The 27370-nt window shown below is 45.5% G+C and overlaps 1 protein-coding gene across 11 annotated transcripts in view; it reads right to left on the bottom strand.

Annotated features, from left to right (window-relative positions):
* The window catches only part of PCDH15 (protocadherin related 15), a 1072490-nt gene that overhangs the window by 23142 nt on the left and 1021978 nt on the right, over nucleotides 1-27370 (bottom strand). For all 11 annotated transcript variants that reach the window (XM_068951042.1, XM_068951049.1, XM_068951046.1 and 8 more), the window contains 4 exons: nucleotides 24853-25068; nucleotides 20032-20120; nucleotides 8275-8451; nucleotides 1163-1381 (listed from right to left, as the gene is read on the bottom strand). In XM_068951042.1, coding sequence (XP_068807143.1) covers nucleotides 1163-1381; nucleotides 8275-8451; nucleotides 20032-20120; nucleotides 24853-25068 — 701 coding nt within the window. The remainder of the gene's footprint in view (nucleotides 1-1162; nucleotides 1382-8274; nucleotides 8452-20031; nucleotides 20121-24852; nucleotides 25069-27370) is intronic.

Below are 27370 nucleotides of genomic sequence, written 5' to 3'. Positions count from 1 at the left end.
TCTTCAGCTTGGAAGCGCTCTATTGTAACACGTGCATCTCAGCCGTACCATCTCCCCCTGCAGACTGACGCAACCCTGCAGCAGGGATCTGGGGAGGCGCTGACACTTTATTGCCCTCAACGCAATGAAGGGAGGAGATGCCAAAGCACTTTTAATTTAAAAAAAAAAAAAAAAAAAAAAGGCCACCAGGGCTCTAGGAACTCCTTCCTATGTGGTCCTACGGAACAAGATTTTCCATGCCGAGGGCATATTACAGCCTAGCTAGTTCGCCTATTTTAAAACGGAGACGGAAGGGTACTGCGATGCAGACCGACGTGTGCAGAAGCTGGTAATCTGTTTACAGTTGTTTAGTGGGGAAGATGCACAGAATAATTTATGTTTTGGTTTTGTAACGATTTATAAGTCTTACAGTGCTCAGGGTACGCACACGAGTATGCACGTGAAGTCCTTCCTGGCAGGAAATTAAATGATAAAGGTACAGTCTTGAAGTTCAAGCGCATAGCTGTTATGAGTGACCCTGAAATGGCTTCGTTCAGAGGAACTTCTTAGTGATGCTGATCCTTCAATTAGCCTATTAGCACCATTACTTAAACCTCCTGAGTCTATGAAAGGTGACTGGGAATATCAAGCAGGTTCTTTCTGCTTGATCTGGGTATCCTTGCCAGACCTAAAAAGGCTAAACGGCTAAAATCAATTCTTTATGAAATTCTTAGAATTAAGAAGCGTACAGATAGGGCAAAACATAACCGTGAGTATTTCAGAATTTCAAGAAAAAAAGTTGAGTCCTCTTACTTTGTCTGAGTGACTTAATGTGATTTTTGATTCTTCTACTGAACCAGCAACCTTTTTTTTTTTTTTTTGTTTGGCCTGGAATTCATATCTGAATCTACACTTGCATTTCAAACCCCTTGCTTCTGAGCTTGCATTTTAGCACGTAACCCAGAACTGTTACTGCCCCATAAATTCAGAAAACGCAAAAAGATACACCTCCTGTGGATTTTCTATCCACGAGCACAGCCCCCACTCAGTAGCGACTACATACGACGACGAGACGGACGTTAAAAATATTTTCCTGCATATAAACCGCCAACACAAGAAAACTTCCCAATGTAACCATCTCTACAGCGGTGTTGCTATCCCGAAAAGGAGTAGGAGTACTTACTGTCTGTAGCTGACCATAACTATTAAAATAGCTGGCATACAGCAAAGGATGATTATGACAGCCAGAGCAAGTAATGCACCTTCCGTGTAGCCTACGGCTTGTGCCTGCTTCTTGACATTCGCTACCACGTCCGGGGTGCGGATCTCCAGGATGCGTCCCCCTTGGCCCAGATACGGCTGAAACTCTTTGTTGATATCCAGCAGCTTGCCATCCAGGAACCTTCAACATTGCAGAAGAAAACTATTACAGCCAAGTCCATTAACTCTGTACAGTTGGGTTAGGAACTACGCTCCGATAAAGCACGTACCTCTTCGTTACGTGCTTTAGAACATTAGTAATCCCTCACGTTCCCCATGTCCAAGATAACTCCAACGTATTTAATATTAGCACTTAACCACTAAAAAGGAGAGGTGAACTCAAGTTTACTCTCATTTCTGGGAGCAAAAAGTTCTTCACGCCGTGGACAACGTTGCGCTGTGGGTAGGCGAGTCCACCTCCATGCGGAGCACCGAAGGAAGAGCAGCGTGGCAGGCTGGCTTTCGTCCTGCTTTTGCCTTCGCTGCTCTGCTATGGAGGATTAACGAACCCTCCTGCCCACATTCCTCGATGCCATCCTCAAAAGGAGTCACTCTTTGAGGATTTTTCTCAGCTTCTTCGGGAACCTGCAGCAGGATTCCTGAGAGATGCAAAAGGATGGGAGCAAGGAAAAGAACAAAATTTTTAAAAAAATGCTATGAAAAGATTTCTGTACGCCTCTCCTTAAAGCCAAGTTGGTGGCTACAAAAGATGACAGACTGACGCTACTGTCAACTGCATCTTCTTGTCTTCTTTCTAGAAGATGCAGGTCATTTCTTCTGGAGTTTCACTCCTCTTCTAAAAGGAGAACTGCTTATAATAAACTGCAATTTAAACTTCACAGGTTATCCAAACACTGCCAGACACCAAAACAATCTTCCCTAGTATTAATAAGTACATTTCCGACAAATAGGATATCTGTATTGTTAGCATAGAAATAGTGGTATTAAGCAGGCCCCCAGGGCACGCTGTCAAGACAGAATTGACTCCTACATCAGACCTAGGGTATAAACTGATCAGAAAACATATTCTGTTGTCACTGCTTGCAACCTACAGCAACGTCCGTCCCCCGTTTAACTGCAGATCACCTGCATCACGGAAGATTAGGACTTGAACAACATCCTCACCAAGCAAAGGAATGAAACATTCCCTAAAAAAAACCCCCTAAACTAAATTCTCCTATTTCCCCATACAATCCAAGTGACCGAAAATTGCCTAGTAGACTACTCTTTGGTAAAAAGTGCTGCCAAGTAATAGGCTCTAGCTGTCAAGAGCACCCGTCGGGACGGAGAAGGGTCCCGTTGGTTCTCTGCTATAGCAGACGATTGCCTCACAGACGCACAGTGGTTCTTCCTGAAGACACAAGTTCTAGTGTGAAAAATAACGAGGAAAAAAATATAACAACAACAACAAGAAAAATCTGAAAAAAAGAGAAAATCTGAAATACCTGTCAATTCATCAGAAGGATCATGTGATGAGAAATCATGCTCCTAGAAGACTACTGCTTGAAGGGTGCTAATTTCTTACAATTAATTTCCTCTCAAACTAATTAATTTACTGACAAACCCTCACAGCATTCATTTCACCCTGTTTTCGTGACTTTGGGGTCTGATCTTCGTGTATAACATACCAGCTGGGATCACATAACATGCAACTCATTCCGACTGACAAAACGTGGAGCACTGCTTCTGTGCTATTAAGTCCAAAGAGGAACAGTGGCCAATCACTTAGAGACCTACAATATCACAAAAAGCAACCCAAGGCAATTTGAGGAATATTTTCTCTTCCGCATTGCTATGCTCTACTAAAATTCACAACTAAGACTTTGACTTCTTCCACAAAACATTTTCTGGGTAATTGAGCAAAAATCCCTTTCCACAACTTAAAGATCTGCAATGACGGCTTGCAACATGGAAGCAGAGTATAAATGAAACTCTAATCTTTTTGTTGTACACTAGATGTCACTGGTGCGTGTAGGATGTCCTTTGAGCTGGCGTAAGAGAGCATTCAGCTAGGACAGCATTAAACCTCCGCAAGATTTTAACACACAGTTAAAACTCTGCTAGCGTTTTCTTGACAAAGCCTATTTTAACAGGTTCATAACTCAACCACGCACATTTTCTCCATGATGAAACACGTCACGTTGCGCAAGAGCCTCGGAGGGAGTAAGCTTTTTTTTCTTTTTTTTAAAATGGAGGATGTTTTCCACTTAATATACACAAGAGAAATTTTCTGGATGCAACTGTTTTTTATGCTCCAATAAACCAAACCCTCTTTCACATACAAGATTAAAAAAAGAAGGCTGATCTTCCAAGAGCTCGGACTAGGCGGAGGAACCGACTAAGCACAGTTGTTATTCAGACACGTTTGTTGGAGTAACCGGACAGATCCCTGGTTAATAAAGATGTCATCTGATCGGTCATAAACGCCCTAAAGGAAAGTACGAATCTCTGACTGCCTCTCAGTCTTACAGAGAACAAGATAGGTAAAAACCAGCATCTCTTAAGAGATACTTGCGTTTTCCTCAACTGGCCGTGAAGAACACAATTAGGGCTGCTCTATGCCCGTGATTTCCAAATAAGAAACCGTGTTTTCCGCTCCAACGGGGAATTAGGCCATTTTGAGGGCGTTTTGGACATCAGGCAGCCCATTCAGGAGACACCGGTGGTGAGTCCTGTGCACGTGCTGTCGTTCTGCACAACTGCATCAAGTCCAGCCCATCCAGAGCACATCGTATTTCCTTCCATCTCTTAATAAACTACTGTAGGACATGACCTGACATACTGGATTCGCCAAAATCGCATCCAGCTTCTGCCTGAGATTTCCCAGAGGCGATTGATTATCAGAGCTTCAAACATTAGCTACGGCAAGAATTCGGACACCAGTTTGGTTTAATGGGGTTTACTTCTAGAAATACAGAAATGCAGCCTCGCGGGTGGACCTGAGCATGACTTTGCTTGGATGCTGATGGGCGTTACCTGTCCTGGCTGTCCCATCTAAGCCAACTTGGGTTGAAGCTAAGCAGCTTTGGGACCCCAGGGCTGCTTTAGCTTGTGCCTGGGCCTGGCGGCCAGCACTGACTGTGACGAGCCACCAGTGATACTTCCCTTTCTCCCGGCTGCGCTCACGGGTGAAGGGGAACGTGCAGCTCTCCTACGTGCCGTCCTCAATTTCACCCCACATTCCTTAAAAGATCTGCCCAGAGAATGCTTCCGAAAGGTGACAGGTAAACGCGTAAACTCTGCGTTCAAGCCAGGGCCTCCACTATGCTCCATAGGCAGAAACACAGCAGGATACTCAAGAAAAGCTTGTTATCTTCCCCATATACAACTAGTTTGTAAGGTGTGTTAAAACTGCATCAGGCTGAGCTCGTAGACTAAACCTGAGCTGTTCATACGGCTCGGCTCCGCCCTCCGCACACATTGCCAACTTTATGAACGCTTGGAAAATACTTTGGTTAAATCCATTTCTGTTCCTTATTGCTGATTGAAGTTTTATAAATCGTGGGCTCCGTCTCTGACTTCCTGACTTGCCCTCCTCTTCCGCATCATATCCAGTTCATTACACGAATCTCTCTGCTATTAATCTCTTTCCTGCTAGGATCCTGAGCAGGTTCTTGGCCAGCAGAAGGACGGTCGTGACTCCTGGGCAACTCCTCCCAGTGCGACGACAACCATTACTATTGTCTCTAGTGACCTGGGCAGCAAGAAGATCGAGCCAGTCCTCTGAAGATTAAAACTCCAGGGAAGAAGAGTGCAGAAGGAATTTCTTTTTTTTTTTTTAGACTGGGGTAAGCCCCTGAGCTGAGCTAAATCTCTTGAGGGTCACCTGCTTGCTAGCTAAAACTTGTTCACTTCAGATTTCAAGCTACAAAACTCTCACTCCATTTCTCCCCTCTTAAGCTGACACTTACTCACCTCTACCCCAAAGCCAGGAAAGCATTCCCCAGGATTTTGCTGATTTAAATATTTAAAAGCTTTTGAAGAAGGAAAGAGGGAAAAAAAAAAAAAAGAGCTGAGCAGGCAGGCAGGCACACGAAGCATTCTCATGAGCTTGCTTCTAAGCTAATATTACCCTGTACTTTTTCAGATCGGGAAAATGAATGACCTTCCCTTCACACCTGAAAAAAACCAAAAAACCAAAAAACAAAAAACCCCCTGCTTTTAAACCTAGCTCTATTCTTTTCTGTGTATTTTACAGACCGCCCTAAAAAGACATTTCTGTATTTTCAAAAGGCCCCGCTATGAAGGCGGGCCTCATTTTCTGTCCACGAAGGGAGTTTGCATCGCAAAAAGATCCCTGTTATGGCCCTAAAAGAGCTGATTGCCCCCATGTGGAGATACTAGTTCATTTTAAGGTACTAAAGGTACTAGATTTGCTTTCCAAAGTAAGGAGCAAACGGGTGCCAGGATTTTCAGCTGTTATTATGGCCACTTAAGTTTCCTGAAGCTGTACACGCTGCCCGATAATGTCCTTTTGATCTTGAGAGCGCTAGCAGGTTCAAGACCAATCACAGTAGACGAAAAAAGCAAGGCGAGCAGAGCCGAAGAATTTAGTGTTATTTAAGGCGTCCCTGCCTTGGCCTGCATTATCTCAGGGCAAAACACACATACGTTTTCCACACGGTGCTCACGGAGTCAGCGTGGCACATCCAGGGTGCCTCGTACCCCACCTGCGCTCCATGCACAGCTGCTGCAAGCCTCCTCTCTCCCGGGTAGATGAGCTCGGCACATACTACAGAGTTGCTGAGTGCACCCACAAGACTACTTGTCTTGGATTTCTGCTCCTCGAGCAACGCTGCTGGAACAACAGAGCTAGCTCACTGCTAGGAGCTGCAAATGGTGAACGAGGTCTAAACAGGATCCCACCTTGGCTGTACTCTTGGCATCTATCTATGACTGGAAGAAAATGCAATCTTGCATGAATTTACAAACTGCAGAAGTGGAAAAATAACAAATAGCTACCAAAAACCCAGAGAAGGTTCAGAGGAAACCATAAGTGATTTAAAGACTTACTTTAAATAACGTATCTTGGAGTGAAGAGCTCAGGGCAGTTCTCAAGAAAAAATTTAAGAGGATGATTTGAGCGTAAGTCTAGGCTTTGACGGGAACCAGAAATTCAAGGCACCAAGTGAATGCCTTGAATTTTGCACCCAACGTTACAGTACGACTCATTGACGGCGTCTGGACAAACTGAAGAAAGAAAATAAGGCTAATTTTCAACAGAAAGAACAAATTACCACTGGAATAACTACACAAAGGTTGTAGTTGCTTGTCTGTTATTGGATTTTCTTGACCAGCTATTTTTGCTGAAAGACATGCTCAAAGCAGAATTAATTCTGGGAATCCCTATGGTCTTCGTTAGACCAGGGCAGACTGATCACAGTGATCTTTTCCAACCTATGAACAACTCTGAATACATGCAGAGCTCTACTATGCTCTAATTCATCTGTGCTAAATTGAGAGCACTAGAGAAGAAGCCCTTTTTCAGTCACAGTCCACTGGGGTGGCTCACAGCCATTTGCTTTTAGGCTGCAGATCAACACGCTGCTTCAGGCCATCGCTGAACTGTTTGGTCTGGCTTTCGTCAAGATAAAACATAACCACAAAGGAGAGAGAGACATGCAGAAAACCAAGAGATAACGACTGCTTTAGAAGAAGAGTTTGTTCAGTATTTTCTCTCTTTTGATGCACATGCAGAACCTCAAAAGACTTTCTGACCAAGTGACTCTACAACTGTGTTGATAAACTGATAGTCGGATGGGTTGAGATCCTAATTTTTGTCTCGGAACCTGCTCTCCACTACTGAAGACTCAGGAAAAAAAAAAAACGTGTAAAGAGATTATCTTAGTTTAGTTTGTTTTTAGTTTAGCAGGCCCCAGAAGCCGCAGCGTGTCCGTGGGATACTCTCCCGGAGCTTTGCTGAGATGCAAAACCCCAAACAGAGCGGTACCCTGTCAAGCCGCTCTGCTGCAGTGATCAGCGAGGGCTCATTCACTGGCAACGGGCTGTGAGCACGATCAACCAGTAAAAGGCCACTTTTGGTCTTTTATGCGCCACTGAAATCTAACTGCTAATTTGGAAGCAGGTTGAGAAGACTAAACAGTGTCGCATTGGGAATATAAGGGGTCCATCTACTACTGCTCATCTCTAACAGCTGGTGGGAATTTCCCATGCATACTTCTCTCCTCAGCCCACTGAGGTTATGCCTGGACTGTGGGACCGGTGAGCACTACTGATGTCCTGCGTGTGGATGTACACCCTGGCCATGCCCGATGCCTGTGCTTCGGACTGAGAGCTAAGCTCCCCTTCACCCTCCCTCTTTTCCTTTCCTTTCGTTTTCACAGGAAAAGGGCAAAGACTTAAGCCCCAAACAGAAACGGCAGAAAGCCTGAAGGTCAATGACTGGAGCGCGAAAGCCTGAAGGTCAATGACTGGAGCGCGAAAGCCCTTGGCCAGAGGTAGCGTACTCCAGCAGCTAAATACACTCGCAGAATTAGGGGGTCTGTCTTCGCACTGCAAGACTCGCCTGCAAGCCCCACATTTTCCCCTTTAATAACAGGTAGTGAGGTGGGACAGCGGGTTGCAAAGATAATCAAATGTTTGAGAAGCGAACAGTCAATGATCATGTCTACAAAGCGTTCTGGTTCGAAGCAGAAGCGTGGTTTTGAAGCTAAGCCTCCAGTTGTCTCCCCTTACCATGAGCTGATCACAGAGCAATTTTGGTACGCAAAAATAAATTATTTTGGAGCAGCCTGAACTGGAAGCCTCTCTCCAGCATGCACCAAATGTATTGCAACCCCTTCCCAAGGGACGTCTGAACCACGTGTGTGCTGGGGCCGTTCCATTCAAGGGACAGGATTGAAACTACGAAGGAGTAACCACCCGAACTGCACGTAGGGTAGACACAGGCGTCAAGTGTCAGCTGCTTCAATAGATTTATCTTTCGCTGCTGTGTCGAATCACTTGCTAAAAGAAACAGACAGACTCCGAAACAGTCGTTAGAAGTACAGAAAGAATGACAAATAAGATGCTTACTTAAAAAGTTCATTCCTCATTATAGCTCGATTTGTTTGAGGGTCGATGGCATAGACCATCAGGTCAGACTTGGTATAATCCTCCTCAGAGTATCCATCCCCGAACCGCCGCGCGCCGATCGATTCCACCACTACCGTTGCACCAGGAATCTGGTCTTGAACGTAGCGTTCCAAAATCCTAAAAATGAGACAGAGCCAGAGAGTCACAGTCACTTATTTCTGCTAATCAAGCCTGACAACGGTCTGAAGTAGACGCTAATAGACAAAACCTCTGGCTTAGAAGGTAACCTTCAGAGCACTTTTTATAAACTCTCCAGTCTAATACAACCTCTTGAACGCTCAGCTCTAGGGAAAAGCCTGGCAGCGTTAGGCGAGGTCATCAGAAACGGTGTCCGTAAGTCTAACTCTTTGTATTTACGACATCAGTTGAGTTTTAAATGGCTCTTGGGAAATGCCAGCTCTATTTTATGAATAAAAACTGTCATCCTCTTACATAAGCCACCTGACTTCAAAACTCCTCAGTTTCCCCTTTACACAGGGCGCGTATAATTAATTCGCACACACAGAAACAACAATTTCAACCCTTTTCAGTGGGACATCTCATCTGGCCCTCCAGTGAAGTACAACATAGCAGGGGCCAGAACACCTGCTACTCCGAAAGGCACGAGCAAGTTTTGCAGCCCTAAGAAAGTTGGAATATTGAGCTGACAGGTTGACCACAGGGCGGAAAAAAAAAAATGAATTGCACAAGTTATACAAGCAGAAGATAGACAGATTAAGAGAATTTACAGGCTGCTCTGCCCGAGAGAAGGGTGTAGTGACAGTTAACCAAAACCAATCTCCTTTTTTTCCAAAGGGCACAGAGCAATATGCTCTGCAGCCATGTATATGAAGAGCAACGTGTCAACACACCAGAATACTACAGTTCTTGGGAGATAAAATTTGTTGAGGAAGATGACGTTTACAGGCCAGTTTACTAATTCCTGATCACTTGACAAGACTCTTATCTTTACCCCTGCGCACACTTTTCTTTTTGTTGGACAACCTGAACGCCTTCAGACTTTTTAGTATGCACTTCTGAAAGCCACTCTGTGCAGTTTTCTATGCAGAACGGGTTCTGGGGGAAGTCCTAAAACGCGATGCCGCTCCTAAAATATTAAAAAAGGCAAAGTGGGAATGAGCACATGCAGAATATCCCTCCAAACAAAGAAGCAGAAGCACTCGTGCCTACACCGAGTCAAAATGCCAGCAGCGTGACCGGAGAAGCAGCGTGGCAGAGAAGGTCCTCACTGAGCACCTGAGAAGCTCCTGCACAGACAGCAAGCCCACCTGACGCTGAGATATAGGGAAATTATGGGAAATTGCAAGCATGACTCACTCTGCCACTCTAACAAGCAGCTGCAGAAAGGACATTAACTTAACAGAGTTAAAAAAAAAAAAAAAAAAGTAGTATATTCTTCTTCTTCTTCTCTGTCTGGTTTGCTACTGTAATGGCGCCCACAAAATCTGTTCATCTCCTGTAGCACGCTACAAATACAAACCACCCATTTTAGTGGTCCTGACTGCTTCTGTGCATCTGCAGCACTGCATATCCAAGGAGAAAGAGATTCAGAGGTATCGCGGCTCAACTCCATGAACTTAAAATCCTGTATGCAACAGGGAGAACTGCCGTTCCCATCAAGACTGCAACGGGGGATGTCAGCAGAGATGGTCGGGGAGCCAAACGCAGGAAAGAACGGAGGGTGCCAGAAGGAAAACAGAAAGGTATGTAGACAGCGTCATCAGAAGAGTTTCAACCATCACTACGGGGCAAGGATATTAAGACATCTCATAGAGCGCAAAAGCAAGAGGAAGAGAAGCAACATGCTGCCTGAGGTATTAAGGATACAGGAACCGGGCGCTAAGGAAAACAAATCTCGTAAAAACGAAGAGAAGCATGGATGACTTCAAGAACTCGCTTGGCGTCTTCAACAAAATATCTTGCAGTTGTTGACATTACATTTTGCTGGGTATTTTTTTTTGTTTTTTCCCCAACGTGTGATTTCCAAAGCAAAGTAATGCTGACAAAGCCATATCGCGCACTCGTGATTTTTCAAGACCACCGATTCACATTCATCCACTCAGCTCCTCCGCTCTTCCTGTGAAAATCGAGCATGGCCCTAAAACGGAGGCGTTTCCTAAAGAACTGGAAAAAAACCTAGGCCTGTCAGAACTCGGTCCGAACCTAGCAGCTAATATATATGCGCAGAGCACTTTTTGTAATCTAAATAATAAAGACAGCACGTTGCCTGGGTATCGCTAACTGACCGGCCTTGTCCAAACGAGCGTTCCCGTTATTTGCCGAAACGGTGAACTCTACTCACCTCTGCCTCGGACTCGCACTTACTTGGCAGGTAGGATGCTACCCTGCCACCGACATCTGAATAGCAGTAATTCTGCTGGGTAAAGCTTGACAGAGCAACTCCAAGATATGCAGACTACTATAAAAAAAAAAAAAATCCCCCAACATCACGAAAGTATAAGGGACTTAAAAAAAAACAAAACAAAACAAAAAAAAAAACAACGTAACTGTCTTAAGAACAGTCTTTTGCACAAGGATTCATATAGCTTCAGTATGTACAACACTTCCCTCCCTAACTTGTGCGCACTTATCTTCTCCTAAGATAAGATACCGCTCGCTCCTAAGATAAGAATACCTTGTGGAGAGGTATTATTTTGCCCGTTACAGAAAAATCTAGACACGTTTGGACACATTTTCGTTACGATTGCGGTGAATGTTGATTTTCACAAAAGCAGAAGTCAAATCAGCTTCTCAAAAGCAAAAGTTTTTTTCTAGTCCTGACCAATTCTTATTTAATCCTTCTGCTCCCTGCCAACGAGGGACGTTTGGTTTGATTGGGAGTTTTGCTATTTTTCAAGATCCTGTAAGGTTGGAAGGTTAAAACGCAGCAGAACCCGGGAAGAGTATGCCCTTTTCTCAGAAACTCAGGGCATGACTTGTGCTGGAATTCATTGCTGTTGACAGTGCCTTTGTCTAAAACACCATTAAAACGGAAGAATAAATAACAGGCTGGATTCTGACTAGGAGAAATACGTAACATTGCAAGCCATTGGCTTTGACGCTGCAAGGACTGTGGCCCAGTAGGGTTCAATGAGCGTAATATTTCATCTGAAACTTATAAATTGGATGTCTAGGTTGAAGAAATTTATAGCGTGTGGGGAATGAAATATTACAGAAAGGCACAGAAGACCAAAAAGTAGCACTTAGAGAATGCACTTCAAAACAGGGCAGTTCCCCAGAGAATTATTTTAAAAGTCATTCGGTTGAACCCGCAATACTAAAGGCCGTGTTTTAAAACCCTACTCCCAGCGGCCACCTATTTGTAGTACTACAAATACTAAGAACCAAATTTCAAAAACCATCGCCTAATAACTGTGTAGGCAGTCCTACTGTACTTCTCAGCAAAAATTAGCTTAAAATTCACTTGCCCCTTGTTAAGGCAATCAGTGCAATTATGATTTTCCCAGCCCTGGTGTAGTGGGAGGTGGACCTGGCGGCTTAGTGAATAGTAAGATGTATCTACTGCTTTAATTCTCTTTAGCTCTGCTGATGCAGCATAACAAACAAATTCCTCCTAGGGCATCTTCATTACCATTACTTTCCAAATCCCAAGCAGTGGTGCCAGTGAAATGAAAGTCAAGAGGATTTTCACTGTCACTGAGAGCATAATGTGGCCTTAAAAACCCCTGTGAAAAGCCAGAGACTTTTTTCCCCCCCCCCCTCATCCTTGGACACACTCGGAAATGAGCCAACACGAACGCCCGCTCAGGCGAATTAATCTACCTCAATATACTAGATATGGAGTCAGCTGTGCTAGAGCCCAGCAGCAACAGCAACTGTACAAATATATATGGGTCAATAACCTTTGGGTAAGACTTGGTAAGTCAGCAGCAAGGTGTAATGACCCTCCATTGTCCCTGGTGGAGAAGATGCATGGCACGGCCCTAAAAAGTACTGCAACGCTGAAGTAGTTTTAGACCCTCAGGCCAAATCCCTAAGTTTTTATGCATGTCCTCTGCATCAGCATGCAAACAAAAGAAACTCAACATCTTAGACTTTCACCCAAACCTGAATGTAATTATTTCTCAGTTTTCACAGCAGGAAACTCTACGGGAAAAAACGGTCCAGTTCTCTCACATTTTTTTACAGTCTGGTGTGTTTCTGGAGTTTTTCGAGCACATAAAAAATAATTTAAGCAATCCGTTCTTTCGTTCAGGATGCTGAAATAACTAGGTACGCTTTGAGCTACAAGTGCTGAAAGACTTGGTATCCTGTGCAACTTCTGGCTCCTCTGCTGAAAATTCTAGCTGCCTAGAGTAACCTCGCAATAATAACAACAATACGCTCAAATTCCAGTTATTTGAAAAATGTAAGCACATTTAAGCAACAACGCAGATTCGAGAGCATGAAGCTTTGCTGGTATATCTCAATATAGATTTTTCAAGTTTTTTTTTTTTTTTTTTTAAAAAAACCTGAGCATACGCTCCCAATTTTGCCTGACTTCAGCCAAATTCCAGTTGTGCCCAGATATAACAGGTGTAACGGTTAACAACTCAACCGCCGGATTTTCAATGCTCGTGCCCATTGGTAGGTGGAGCACAGAGGTTATACCAGCTTCTGGAGAAACGTCACGGCTGGCACACTCACTCTACATATAACAACACGTCTAAGTTATTTGGGAAATAACCCAGAGAAAATGTCTTAATACTAGTTACCCTGTTCCTATAAAAGCATGCTGGACAAGACACAGGAAACTAGCCTTCTTACGTATCGCTGAAGCTCCTTTACTTCTCTTTGTGCACATGATGCATTTTCCCAGCCTCTAAAAAACCTACGCGCTTTCCAACTTTTTATTTCAGTATCGTTTTTCCCCGTTGCAGAAGGAACATGACGCTACGTTCACCCCAAGAGCGAGTCTCGACTTTGACCCAAAAGCCGTATCTTCAGATCTCAGCCCAAAAGGCTTTTTACTGCTAGAGTAAGCAACTTCAAAGTAAAGCAGAAGTTTACAACTTTATCTGCAAAGTCATGCTCTGTGTTACAGTGCTTCCGAGAAAATACATTAACAGAACGACACTCTGTTATTAAGAGGAGGGGCGAGAAGGAGATTGCTCAACTGGCGTTTCCCACCGGGCAATGCAATTAGCAAGCGGAAAAAATGGAGTTGAGTAAGCGTCCGTCTGTATTACTGAGACTCCTGCCTAGCTTTATGAATCATCCTGACTACGGCAGAGCCCGAGATCAGCTTAAGAAACGGGATCCACTCTGTTAAACGCCATACAAAAGGAGAACCACAGGACACGCGCTCTCCGAGCAAAGCAAAAGGCAGAGAGCGGCTGTGAAACACCATGCAAACAGCCAGCTGGTGGCAAATGTCCCTCTGATCTCATTATTTAGTTATTCATTTTGTAATTTACTTTCGGGGGGAACAATTCAGAGCAATGAAGCCGAAGGGGAAAAGGTGGATCGAAGGGCCAGGAGCAAAATGAACTCAGCTGACAGGACCGTGAGCGACGGAGAAGCTGGTTCCAGGGGTCGAGCAGGCAGGTGATCCCTGCCCTGCTGGCCGCTGGCAGTCTCGTGCTTACTCTTCTCCTCGGTTTTTCCCCCCAAATCACGCGTTGGGGGGGAGAAAAAAAAAAAAAAGCATAAGCATTACCTGGGACTAACGAACACCGTAATTACGGGGAGGGAAGTAGCTGCTATCCGCAGAGAATGGTTAATAGAAAGCTCACCATCACCCCTCCCACCCCCAATCTGCAAAAAGTCCCCTCACCTATAATTAGGCCTGACTCAGCAATTACGGGGCAACAATCTCAGACTGAGCAACAGAATGGCATTTCTCCAACGGGGAAACTAATGAGGTTCAGTGATTTATATACTGCAGCCAAAAGCAGCAGCAGATACGTGCTCGCATGCTACTAATTCACGGAGCGAGGGGAAAAAACCCTCGTGGTGCATAAAGGTCGAGCGTCTCAATACAGCAAAGAGTGCTTTTTAGAGGCACTGTGCGTTTCCAAGTAAGCATCTCCACAAAGGCCCATCCAGGGTACGCTGTGCCTGAAGTTACTTAAGGAAGCTCAGTAAAGTACCAGGAAGCGTAGCATCCCAGTGATGTCTGACAACCTCTAGTTTCAATATCCGCAGTCGCATTTTGATAAGTATGCTTCTATTTTAGAGGCAGTCACTCACGCAATTGCCGAACATACCGACAATCTAAGAAAACAAAAAGCAGGAGCAAAGAAATAAAAGGCAACGGTATGCGCAACTGTCCAGTAAAAGTACTCGCGTCAGCTGCCCCTTCTAAATGCCTCTTACTGGCCCTCGCAGCTGAGGTTAGGAAACACCACGTGCCCTATTGCCCACAGCAAAAGCAACTTAAGGGAAATCATTGAGGCTCTGAAAAACTTGTCTAAAGAAAGGACCGTGCATGGCAGCTCTTACGTTGCTCATATACACACGTAAGCGTACACATAAGTGTATGCAACACCTAATCTTATACGTGTAATTAAATACATAAAATTATAATGCAGTATATGCTAACCAAAATACATACACTATAATATATAATGTGATATATTACACAATAGGTAACTTGCATCACTATGTATTGCTAGAGTGAATCTTACGACGTTTATCGTAAGGGGATGACAGCATTTCGCAAAGCAGAGCAGGCAACTCCTTTGAAAAACGATGGCGATTCACTTTAAATATGCCAACTGCTAGAGGTAGAAGACAGAATCTTTGTATTCCGAAATGCTCACGCAGTCTCCCTCCTAGGATCAGCCCTGGTTTTTACGCTTGGGTTTTCTCATCACAGCTGCCTCGTCACTTCAATGCTGCACTTGAAGTCTGAGCGTGGATGTTCTTCAGCCACGGAAGCGCTCTGTTCATTTACAAGCGTATGACTCAAAGGATGATGGCCTGCAACGGGCCAAAATAAGCACGCAAGATGCTTACGGAGAATTATCCCATGAGCTGTTTCCAGGAATTCTGTCTTGATAACCTCCATTAAGTGAATTATCTTTAATGAAGTCAAAACACAGGAAAAGGCATTTGTCACCAATGTGTGTGTGAGAGCCCCAAACAAGACCACACTGAAAAGACAGGAGACTACAGAAATTTCCTTATGCGAGAATGTCAAAATTCCAGTGTGTAGACGGGTGTAATTGTTACGTAGTTTATTATTCAACGGAATAAATCAATTATTTAGCATTGTATTTCTGCATATTTATTTGCAGTATGGGGTAACTCCATCAGATCCCCCCTTTCCAATGAAAGATTACTACTCTACCAACTGAGATTTCTTCGTTTAGTGAGAAAACCTCCTTCCTTTCCATTGTCACTGCACTCGAGATATAAAAGAGGGTTGATAGGAAGAACACGGGCCAACTAATGACTTCTGCAAGTGAGGAGACAATCCGAACACTGCTCTTCAGCAGCTCCAGAGTCGCATGCCCAAGTGCAGGCACATGTCTTTACCCACCGGACCAGCTCAGAAAGCACACACAACGTAAAGAGCGTTAATACGGAAAACGACGCCCAAACGGTTTTGACTAGCTCTACTGAACTAACGAAAAGAAAGGTCACCTGAGCAATATTATCTCCGTTTTGTAGGGATTGCAGAGTTTTTGTGGAGGAGCATCTATGGAGTATTTCATCAAACAACGACACAATCCTGGGCTATGTGCTCTAGGTGACCCTGCTTGAGCAGGGGGGGGGTTGGACCAGATGATCTGAAGACTGAGAGGCGATCTCATCAACGTGTACAAGTATCTGAAGGGGGGGGGGGGGTGTCCAGAGGATGAGGCCACTCTCTTCTCCGTGGTGCCCAGCAACAGGACAAGAGGCCACGGGCATGAACTGAACCACAGGCAGTTCCATCTGAACGTGAGGAAAACCTTCTTTCCTGTGAAGGTGACTGACCACTGGACCAGGCTGCCCAGAAAGGTAGCAGAGTCTCCTTCCCTGGAGATATTCAAAACCCGCCCGGACGCGATCCTGGGAAACACGCTCTAGAGGACCCTGCTTGAGCAGGGAGGGTTGGACTAGACGATCTCCAGAGGTCCCTGCCAACCTCGGCCATTCTGTGATCACAGCCCTCATTCTGAGCTGCTCCGTTATTCTATTTCCCATAAAGGGATTTTTCTCCCACAGACGTGCACGTGGAGGAATTTAGTGCACGTGGCGTCACTCTTTTGCTAAGTTGGCACATGCGATGCTAACAAGGGTTAGAAGCTGCAGTCACACAGAAACCAAAGAACTGAAGGATCCCAGGTCCGCTTGAGGCTGATGATGGCTACTTCATTCCCACTGGAACGCTTCTCCTTGCGTGGGAAGGAAGCGCTCACCCAGCAACAGTGCCATATTTAAAGAAAAAGCCCTCCAAATACTGTTCTCTGCCTTCCCCAGGAACAGCTGTCCAGAGGAAGGGAACACACGCTTAGTTCTCTGCTAAAGCTCATTTCGTTTTTTTCTGACATCACCGAATTAAAGGAGCTGCAGAAAGACCTTACTGAGAGACTTGAAGGGATCATGACACTATCAGAAATGTTAACTAAGGGTACCTGTCTTATCTCTCAAAAAACTCCAACTCCACAGCGAAAGAGATGGTGCGGTTTTAAATCTTCTCTTCTAGCGGCTATTTCCTTTTATTTGGACCGTTAACCAAGATACACCTCAGGCTATGCCGAGCAAGCCTTCCCAAAGCGCAAGATCTGACATACAGATCTTAACAGGTTTCTAGCCATTCTCTAGTGAAAATTACACACAGCTCGGGGAGAGTTTGTCATAACTGGCTCCCCAGAGTTGTTCAAATCACTATTTATCTGATTGTGAAAATCGCTATAATTTCAAAAATGACTGACTATCCACTTCCCTAACATTCTCAATCGCCAAGGAGTTGCAGCTGGTGGTTAAATATTGTATTCTCTCAGCTTAGTATTTAATATCACTCTGATGCCAAAAAAAAAAGGGAAGGAGCTGAATAACCTCCGTCGCGACTAATTTAGTTAACGATACAGTCTTTTCCTGTTAATGATTTACATAAAGTGCTCTGATTTTTGTAATTTCGTTCGCTATGTGAAACAGCTCAGAAAACTCTGCATGCAAAAATACCGTAGCCTGAGGTGGTCTGCAAATTATGTGCTTTCCCCTATGCTTGTGAGCCTATCTTCTGCACAGCACATGAAAAACAATATGAATTTGCGATTTTTATGTCCGGCGTGAATTACTACAGCTTTAATAAAAGTAGTGAGATACTCTTTTAAATCCAAGGAGTCTGAAGACGGCAACGAAGTAAATGCATTTCTGCCTCCAACAGACGAGTACACATACGCAGAAGCATTTCTGCGACTTCCCGTCTCTGCAAATATTCTCAATAAAGGTCGCGTCACCTGCGACACGGTGCTAACGCAGCCTCTTCTGGCAAGGATCGTCTTTAAAAGCCGGTCTTCAGAAACGAAATCTGTACGCTGTCCTCCCTTCCCAGCCTCATGGCGTTAGCAAAGGTAAAGCCGTTCCAAGCCCATTTTTAGCATTCAAAACCCGGTTCTCTATTTTATTTTTATATGCATCCAAAAGCTTCATTCACTGTGAAATATTTACATATCTGTCAGCGGCTTCCCTGCAGAAGGGCCCGAAGAGCATGAAAGAGCTTTAAAAGACTCCAACCTGGCAGAAAAGGATTTTATTTTTTTTGAGCACGGAGACTGAGGAACGTGGCTCTGGGCTGTTTTCCAAGACTCTGGCGGGATACGCCAGCTACTCCTCTGGGCTCGGAAAGAGAGGATTCGGGGTATGGTTACAGCACAATTTATTCTCGAGGTGCCGAACGCCGCTGAAGCCTGCTGGGAGCTGGAAACGGGCTGCTACGGCGTTATCAAAAGATTTTGTGGGGACGGTGAAGGCGAGAGAAGCTACCTGCTCCGGCCGTTCCCGCGACGCCCGACCCGCTGCTGCTCGCGGTCCCCTGAGATGTGTGTCGCAAAGTCAATGCTCTTCACCCGAGCCAGGCACGAGCCCCCCGTTTTCATACCGCCTTCGGTAAGAGCTATCGATATTTTGCTGCTTTAGCTCCGGGAGAGCCTCAAACACGGCCTAAGTCCAATATAGGGCGGTAAGTTCCCCACGACATTACGTAGAAACCCATGGTGCACAACAGGCGTTCCTTCCCTGCTCCGGAAAACAGACGCCTGGGAGGACTACAAATTTCGTCCTCTAAAAAGAAACCTGTGTGCGCTGCAGCGTGTTGAGGTGAACGGGAAGCCTTAGTATAGCCTTAGAAATGAACTTTTCCTATCGCTAGCGCTAAAAGGTACCTGGTGGTTCTTCTCCCCAGCCAACACAACATCTGACGCTTTCTGAAAGCAAGATCTTAGCGTGAAGGGAGGCAAGCGACTTTGTTATTCCTAGCTCTAGGAGAAAGAGTCACTGCAAGCACAAACTACTGCCTGAGCAACTCAGTTAGCTTTGCTGACATCAGAACCCGTCAGCTAAGTTCCACCCAGGTCAAAACCAGAGAGAGAGAAGGGGGATGTTTCCTCAGTCTCCAGGAGTGAACCCATTAGTACTTTTTCCTAGCCCGAAGGTGACAAGAGCCACTGAGAGATGACACTCTTCTTTTCCACGGAGCCATTATATCGCCAGCCCTATGGTACTGCAATGTCCATGGAGAAGGAGAAGTGTGACAACAGGCGGGGATGCCAGAGGTCTGTTGATATCTGAGAAACGCCATTCATCACTGGTTGACCGAGCTGCCAGAAGAGCGCACATCGTTAAAAAAAAAAAAAGCAAACCGAAAAAAATCCATCTCCCATAGCGTTCTCTCCTGTGTTGCCTAATTCATGGGTCTATTCCTAACGGCACAGAGCACGGCAATTTGTCCTCGCCTTACAAAAAGGAACGAAAAATGAAAACCTGACTCCTCCCGGAAGGTATTGGCGGTGTGGCATACAAGCTCCATTAATACATACCTATCAAAAAGATTTCAGTTGGCTTCTAATATGATAAAATAGCTCGCTTTTATCACAAAGCATCAGTGCTTCCAATTCCCTGTCCCCCGCCAAAACACTTTATGCCTGCTAGCCCTCAAACACAACACCCCGTTAACAACTTTCGCAACGATCATTTTACATGACGTTATTGGCACTAATTGTTCTGGCAGAGGCTTTCCAAATTCTGCCCTCGCTCGCAGCCACGTCGCCCAAATAGGGCCATAACGAAGCAACACACTGAACCAGGATGCGCGGCCCCACCCCTCCAGAGAAACGCTTTACTCTTTTTACCTCCTTTTTCCTCCGTGCATTTACGTTCTCTCTGCATTTTGGGGGATGCATGTTCTGCGCTCAGCATTTTGAGGCTCTGCCACGCTCTGTACTCGGGGCGAACCTAGCTTGAGCCTACACAGCAAACACATGCAAGCACCGAAATGCCTCTGCCTCTCTACAGAGGAAGGACAAAATAAGGACCCAAGTGTCGGAGGGCCCAGGGCTACCCGGTTTTGCTCTCCATCAAAATACTTGCTTGCTCATTCCTAGGTCTTTTCAAGGAAGGAAAAACAAACAAACAAACAAAAAAAACAAACCAAAAAAACCCCACAAGCTCTAGATCGCGGCATAAAGGGGAGCGCTCCTTGCTGAATCCACACACAGAAGCAGCGAGTTTCCGACAGTCATAGAGTAAATAAAAATGCATTACCCTATAAGTTGATCTTTGTTTTGTTCCACAAGGGTGGGAGGAACATTAGAGACGATGACTTGCATATCCAACTGATTGACCACGGAGACCTGCAAACAAAAGAGCGAGATTCAGTCGGCGCTTCCACGCGTTACGTTCTCCCCGCAGCAAACGAAGGGAATAACGGCTTTCCCGCCTTCGCAGCCAGGCCCTGACGTACCGGTGCCTCACTGCAATCCAAAAAACGAGAGAGCTGGGAAATCTTGCTTTGCTTGGCCGCCAAAAGCAATAAGCTGCGGGCAAAGATTTAACTAGAACTGTAATTGCAGGACGGCACCAGAAATCTCTTTTTTTTCCCGGGGAGAGGGGGCTGCAAAGCCTGTTTGCCTTAGGTTCGACTTGGCTTACGGAAGCACTCATCTCCCGCGTGCCCTCTTCAAAATCGCTCGCTAGCGGCTTCAGCATTCTTGAGGACTCGACAAGAAAATCCAACCTTGGAAACGCGCCACGTGTGCGAATGTACAGCCAAGTACTAGATGAATTCAACTAAATTAACGATACTTTGTTGGGAAATTACAAAAAAATAAAATCATTTGTCAATTTTTCAATGCAGCCATCAGGGCCAGTTTTTATTTAAGTCAGTAATTCCGCTTGCTAACCTCTCCCTCTATGTGCCATAAAGCTGCACATAACAGCGTCCCTTTTTACGATTTGAGATCTTTTCCTTTAAAAGAGAGGTGGGAAAAATGCCTCTCTAATACTCGCGGCGCTTGCAGGGTTTAAACGACGAGTAACGCCAGGTGAAACGCGGATCAGGACCCCACCACAGGGCTGATCAGCCTCAGAACACATTTCCCCGTGCAGCATTTTCCTCTGCAAAAAGCCAAGTGACTGTTCGCTTCCTCAGCGGCCGTTTTGGAGGGTCCGCGTGCACAAGGGACCACCCGCACGCATCAAATTAAACAGCCAGAGTTGGCAAACTCCGCCTCACATCCGAGCTAGTCTCCTCGAGCTAGTCTTAGTCTGATCCCAAGAAAAGGCTGCCTGGCATTTGGAATTGCTCTCACCATATTATTTTGTGCTTTCTGTAACAGCGCTCTCTTCACAGGCACAGCCAACCTCCTCTCAGGTTATGAAAGGAACCGCTACTCCCCTTTTTGATGGGGAAAGCAAAACCCTTCTTAAAACTCTGCTCACGTCCACGATGCGGACGCGGGCAATCGTTACGCCCCATACCACCTCTCTATAGAGGGGCTCTATAGAGCAGCAGCTAAATTTGGGGAAGTAGGACAACGCAGAACCCAATAACACTTAAAAAAAAAATCAGACTTAGTAGTCAATGTAATTCTAAAAGGAACAAAAATAAAACACCCTTGGGTTTTCAAAGGAGAAGTCTGAGCCCTGTAAGCACTTCAGCAGACAAGCCTCTGCATCCTTTCACATCAAACACCGATTCACCCGCTTTGCGGCTTAATTCAACGTAAAACATTTTAAATGTTCTTGAAATGTCATCAGATGCACTGATCGGCGTATACAGACTCCTGTGCGAGAGAAAGAGAATTGCAGCAAACTCAAAATAAATTTTAGACTAAGGTCACAAAAAGGAACTCGAAAAGCAACAAACAGCTTAATAGAATTAACTACATTAGCCAATTCAAGCAATCACTGTGCGCCTCTTTACTGAGAAACGCATAAATGCAGCGCTTAAAAGAAAAAAAAAAAGGCAATTACTCTTTTGAGACTCAACGGATCACAAAATTATGAGTGCTTGTTCGTATACAAAAATACGAATAAACAGGTCTAGTGAGATAAGGGTGCAAAACCAAAATTAAGGAAACATGAGGGTTTGCATAAGAACATTAACTTGCTTGCCATACACATTTGGGAAGGTCTGTCCCTTTTCAGTTACTAAAATTAGTGCTAAACGGAGGCCCTAAGTACAGTTTAACGGTACGGCTGTTAAGAGCAGCTGCGGGAAGACACCGGTCCCTTCACTTCCACCCGAGGAGAGATGGAAGCCCCGCTGGGAGTGGAGGTAGAAGGCGTGGGAACGCGCGGGCCCTCCCCGGGGCATCAGTCCTCCCCGCGCCACGGGGGCCTCTCAGGACACTGCCACTGGGGCCCACCCAACGCTCAGTTCCTTGGAAAGCTGCTGCTGTTGCCAGTCTACTGAGCAAGGAAACGGTCAAGTGCTGTGATGACAAAAAGCAGACACGGGCCTCAACGCTAGAGCTCGTTCAGACACCTCGTGTCCTGATTGTCACCCACTGAACACCAAACGTCATACTATCAGCACGGTGCCTGATTAGTTTGAAAACATAGGTGGAAGTCTCCCAGCAACACTCACGTGCGTGAGAGTGTTTTTACTCCATGTCAGAAGCGGGAGAAGAGGCATCGAATGAACAATGCTGTCAACGGTCACCAGCTCCCAAGGAACGTAAGGCTTGATGTTCACAATACTTAGTGTTCTCCTTTGGTCTTATTAGGCCGTCCACAGTTCTGCAGACCAGCCCGCAGGCAGCTGAAAAACGCGTTGCTGAAAATTAGCAAAACGTGGGGCTAAATTACTGAAGCAGCACCACAGCTAGGAAGTTTGCAGCAGAGGCGGGAAAAGCATATAGCTGTTCATAATCACGAGGCAGCAAGTGACCTTCCTTCGACTGTCTGCTTTTTTCACTAGGCACCTTCCTGTTTCCAAAAAGAGCAAGCCCGAGCCCCCAACAGCAGTCTTGATCGTTATGTGACACTAACCGATCCCTCGGAGTAGTCCACGTTGAGAACTAAATGAGGTTGGGGGTCTTGCGGCAGGGGGAAAGGAAGCGGACAAAAAACCCACCCTTGATAATCATTTGATTAAAGGCTGTATCATAATGCATATTCATTAGTAACCTTTACTGAGTACCTTTAAGCGCTTACTTTCTTCTTGAAGAAGCTAAAAAGTGATTTTCCATCCAAAGGAACCACACTTTAACTCCCCACAGGTCTAGCTAGAGTCATCCAACCAGGACCAGCCAGCAGGAGTAGATGGGTAACCTTCACGTGGACCAGCCCCTACAGCATGAAACGTTCTGCCAGGGAGCTGGCAGCTTTTACTGCTCGCAAAGCGGGGCTGGGGCTCTGAGGCAGCGTCCTGATCTCAATTCGGGATGACACTCTGCTCTCCTACAGGCGCCTTCGTTGGGCCGTCCTCCCGTCTCGCCCCACCTCTTCTCCCTAGACCTTCCTCCAGCCTACCCTCTTCCCCTGCATCTTACCCTTTTGCACAAGAGTAATTCATTGCATTTCTTTTAACTCCGCACACTGTTTGCACTTGCGCTGGAAGCAGTGAGAGCTCCCAGTCTGAGAGCCTGACACCCCAGCATCTCCTGACAGACACCAGGATAATTTCTGTTCAGACCACAAAGCCCAGGAACAGCTTAGTCTTAGAAAGGAGGTGGTCTTCACGCGTGGATCACACTCACTGCCAAGCTAAACTTAAGACATTAGCATGGCACCAGTCTGTAATTATGTCTACAGCTACTCTGAGCTTTCGTGCCTTGCTCAAAAACTTATCACACGAGAGCGCCTATAATGAGACTACTTACGTATGTCTCTATAAATTAATCAGACATACTTTCACACTTTATTTTTAACGCTGGTTAACTTCTGGCTGCATTTTAATATAGCACTACAGCTTAAATGGCTTGGGAATGCCCTATCATTCTGGGTGGTCAAGCACATTATGTTTACTTGCTGAATTCCTGCAGAACTCAATATACCAGGTATTACGGTTGTCATCTCTATCACTTGAGTGTTCGCATGGACAAGGTAATGCGCTTCATCCCTATTAACTTTATACTAATATTAATCCAATCCATCAAGTTACATAGGCTTTCAAGAATTTAAGCTTTGAGGCTTTCTGCGACTGACCAAAGTCAACGTCCCGTACTCAGCACAGAAAAGAGCTCAGGGCCCAAAATCGGCATCATTTTTGAAAACGGGCTTCTCTGAAAACTTGAGGCACAGTCTCAGCCCAAAATTCTTCGCTGGCTCTTCCCCCTTCCAGACACAAACAACTGCAGCATAGTAACCCTGGCTTCCCCCAGTTAAGTTACCTGATTTCTGATGTTCAGAGCCTGTTCGCTCAGCTGTTCGAAAGTCCTGAAAACCTGCAGAACAAACTGGAGTGCGCCCGCATAGGAGAGCGCAGGCGACCATACAACTGCTACGCCTTCGGTGCAAGCCAGGCGGACTAGACCTAACTCTGATCCAGAAGCTTCGTAGCCACATCAACGCAGAGTAGAGCCCAAGCTATCAAAAGTCTTCAGCGTGAGCTATTAGCTCTAGGCTTAATGCCATGCCAAGCCTGCTTCACAGCTTCGAAATGGGAGCTCGCTGCACCTTGCTGGCTTAAAAAAAATAGATGGGAGTAGATCTGCAAAGGGTTCTGTCCTGCCATGGAGACATGACCTGCTTTGTACTCATATCGCAAAGAGAGTCCTTTTTTTTTCTTTCTTTTTTTTTTTTTTGCTGTCAGCTGGGGCAACAACAGCCTGAAGATAATTTATGCAATGTTGAAGGCAAACAATTAGAACCATTAGCAACGGTTCACTGAGTAAATAAAACACCGAATGTCATGTCTAGAGCGCTGAGATCAGACCAGATCTGCCATGAGACACGCAAGTATTTTTCAGATATTCAGAAAGCCTTCTGACTTGAAAAAAGCTCAATTCCAGTGACCCCAAAAGATCACGTACACGCAATTTATGACCATCCTATACATCTCCTTGGGAGAGAACTTCATTTAGTGTCCACATTTCCTCCGAAATTATTCCAAAAAATTAAAGCCTTGCTCATACTTACAAGTACGTCTGATTTGCTGCTCAGTCCTTTCCCATAATTGTCAGTTGCAATGACCTGAAACTTGAAATAGGATCTTCTCATATTTTTGAACAGCATAGCAGTTTTTATGAGCCCTGTATAAGCTTCAATCACAAAACCTTCTTTACCATCCTTGATTGGAGGAATGATGAGCCTGTAGTGCATGGCACTGTAATTCCCTGTGTCTTTATCATCAGCCTAATAGGAAAAAGAAAACAAGTAGAGACAAATCGAGTAAATACGCATGCAAAGAACCATTAACCTTGCCCTTTAAATAAAGCTGCATACCGGTCCAGTGAATCTCCTCCATGCCAAAGTTTAAAGCATTAGCTCCTGGAGAGCAGATATCGCTATTACTTTAAATGGTTCATTTAACTTTGCTGCTTACGGTTTTTGCTTTGGCAGCAACTTCTCCTTTGCTGGCATTAAACCAAAAAAAGGCAAGCACTTTTCAGGTCTGCAACTAACTGAACAGGTAACAACAGTTTACTTCTGAGAAACCCTCGCTGCCAAATTCTCGTCGCCAAATGTTGAATATCCAAGAAAAAAAGAACAAAACAGAAGGACACTTGCACGCTGCCACAGCTACTCAACAAGAATGCCCTTCCTCCCCGTACAGGCATTCTCTACACTCATTGATTGAGGGCGTTTATTTTAGAGCACTATCACCCGTTTTTTCAAAAACGGGTATTTCTATGAGGCTACACCACAGAGCTGATGGACACAGTGCAGGACACGTGCCCTTGCGCTCTCCCATCGCTAAGTTGCTGCAGAAGTAGGAAACGGTCCTGCAAACAAGTTAGGCAGCCCTGGGAGCTAAGTTATTTCATCTACTCGGCGCCGGAGAACTCTGCTTCGCTCCGCTCATGCCTCTCCAGATCTATTCCTTTGCGCGTATCGTGCTTTTGTTCAAAGGCAATCCCCACATGCAGAGACAAGCGTTTCTGAGGACCCCTACAACGCTCTGGTGCACTCCCTCTAGCAAGGGGGCAGAGGGATGGCGGCCCGTTACCACCTGCACCGTTGCCTACTCCTTTGGGCACTTATTTGGGCAGCGACACAGCGTTTGGGACAGCAGCATCTATTAGGCTTTGATCAAAGTATTCAAACGGCTTCGCAAGCCTGCGGCTTCAGCTTATGTTAACGGGGCGGGGGGGGGGGAACCTAAACATCAAAAAGGTTCAGGTAGTTGTATGACATTCATAATTCATCATGCATTTCAAAAGAACAACCACCCAAATCTCGTCAAGTCTCGTGGCAGCACCAAGAGTTGTTGATGGTGATACTCCACTGGCTGTCTAAAAAGCATTCTCTGTGCAAGGTCATTAAGCCTTTGATAGGTGGCCATTAATCATCATTAATTGCTTTCTCGCTATCAGTGAACAAGACCTGTAAGGTGGCAACTTCACCAACTCCTATTTTATCTCTATTTTCAGATAATTTCTGGGGAATAGCGGTGAGGCAGATCCGCGCAGCACAGCGCATCACCATCAGGAGATACCTGCGCCAGATGAACGATGCAGGCGCTCCAAGCTGCAGGCGCTCTGCAAGCTGCTCCGACTGCTGTCGGACCAGATGGAAGAGATAGGACTATGCTCCACTTAAACTGTAATATCTGGGCTGGTGTAGCTGGAGGTAGCAAGGCCGCTTTTACATAGCATGAAACGGGCTGCAGAGCTGCCCAGAAGAGGGAGAGCTCCCACCGTGGCACTGGCTGCTGGGCCGCGGTCAAAGAGAGAAAAGTGTTTACAAAGGACGCAAGGACCACTTAAAATATTTCGTTCTCCTCTAAATTGACAAAGCTTTATCTACTCTGGCTAGGAGATGCATAAATAGAAAACGTGCTGAAGAGCTTTTGTTACGGAGTTCCCCCCCCCCCCCCCCCCACTTTTTTTTTTTTGCCTTTTAAAATTAAGATTACTACCCCCAGGCGAGGAGGAGACAGCTGACAGGATGCTTGACAAATGGATTTTCAGAAATGGGCTCATTTTTGGCTGTCCTCCTGACAAGCTAATTGCTGACAAACCACATAAACATGAAGGCACGCCACAAGGCACAAATAAGCTAGGAAGTGGTCGTACCAAAAAATAAAAATCAATAAAAAAATCCGACCGATATGCAAGCAACCAACAGTCCTCACTAGCTGAGAGCTAAACGGCCGGGCTCGGCACCGAGTTCAGTTCGGTGCTTCTAAGAACTGCACAAACGCCCGACTCGCCCAGCGCGTTACATTAATTCCCCCAGGACCCTATCGACTTCAGGGACCTTCCCCCCCTCTCTATCCCGCGACCTGTTGTTCTTCTGCGCTCTGAAATTAGTAGAGAAGCACTCAATATTCCACGGCCACTACTCGGGCCAAACCAAAGGCAAAGAAATCTCAGAATGACAACTAAGAGGTCTCCTGTGACTATCTGTCACTAACGAAACATCTAAACACTGAGTGGTAACAGAAATCAAACATCCTTGAAGATACGTAAACTGCAGCTTACAGCAGTAGTCA

This window comes from Struthio camelus, chromosome 7 (assembly GCF_040807025.1).
Source record: "Struthio camelus isolate bStrCam1 chromosome 7, bStrCam1.hap1, whole genome shotgun sequence".
Lineage (NCBI taxonomy): Eukaryota > Metazoa > Chordata > Aves > Struthioniformes > Struthionidae > Struthio > Struthio camelus.
The sequence above is the reverse complement of the archived record's forward strand: the minus strand, read 5'-3'. Positions and strand labels throughout refer to the sequence as shown.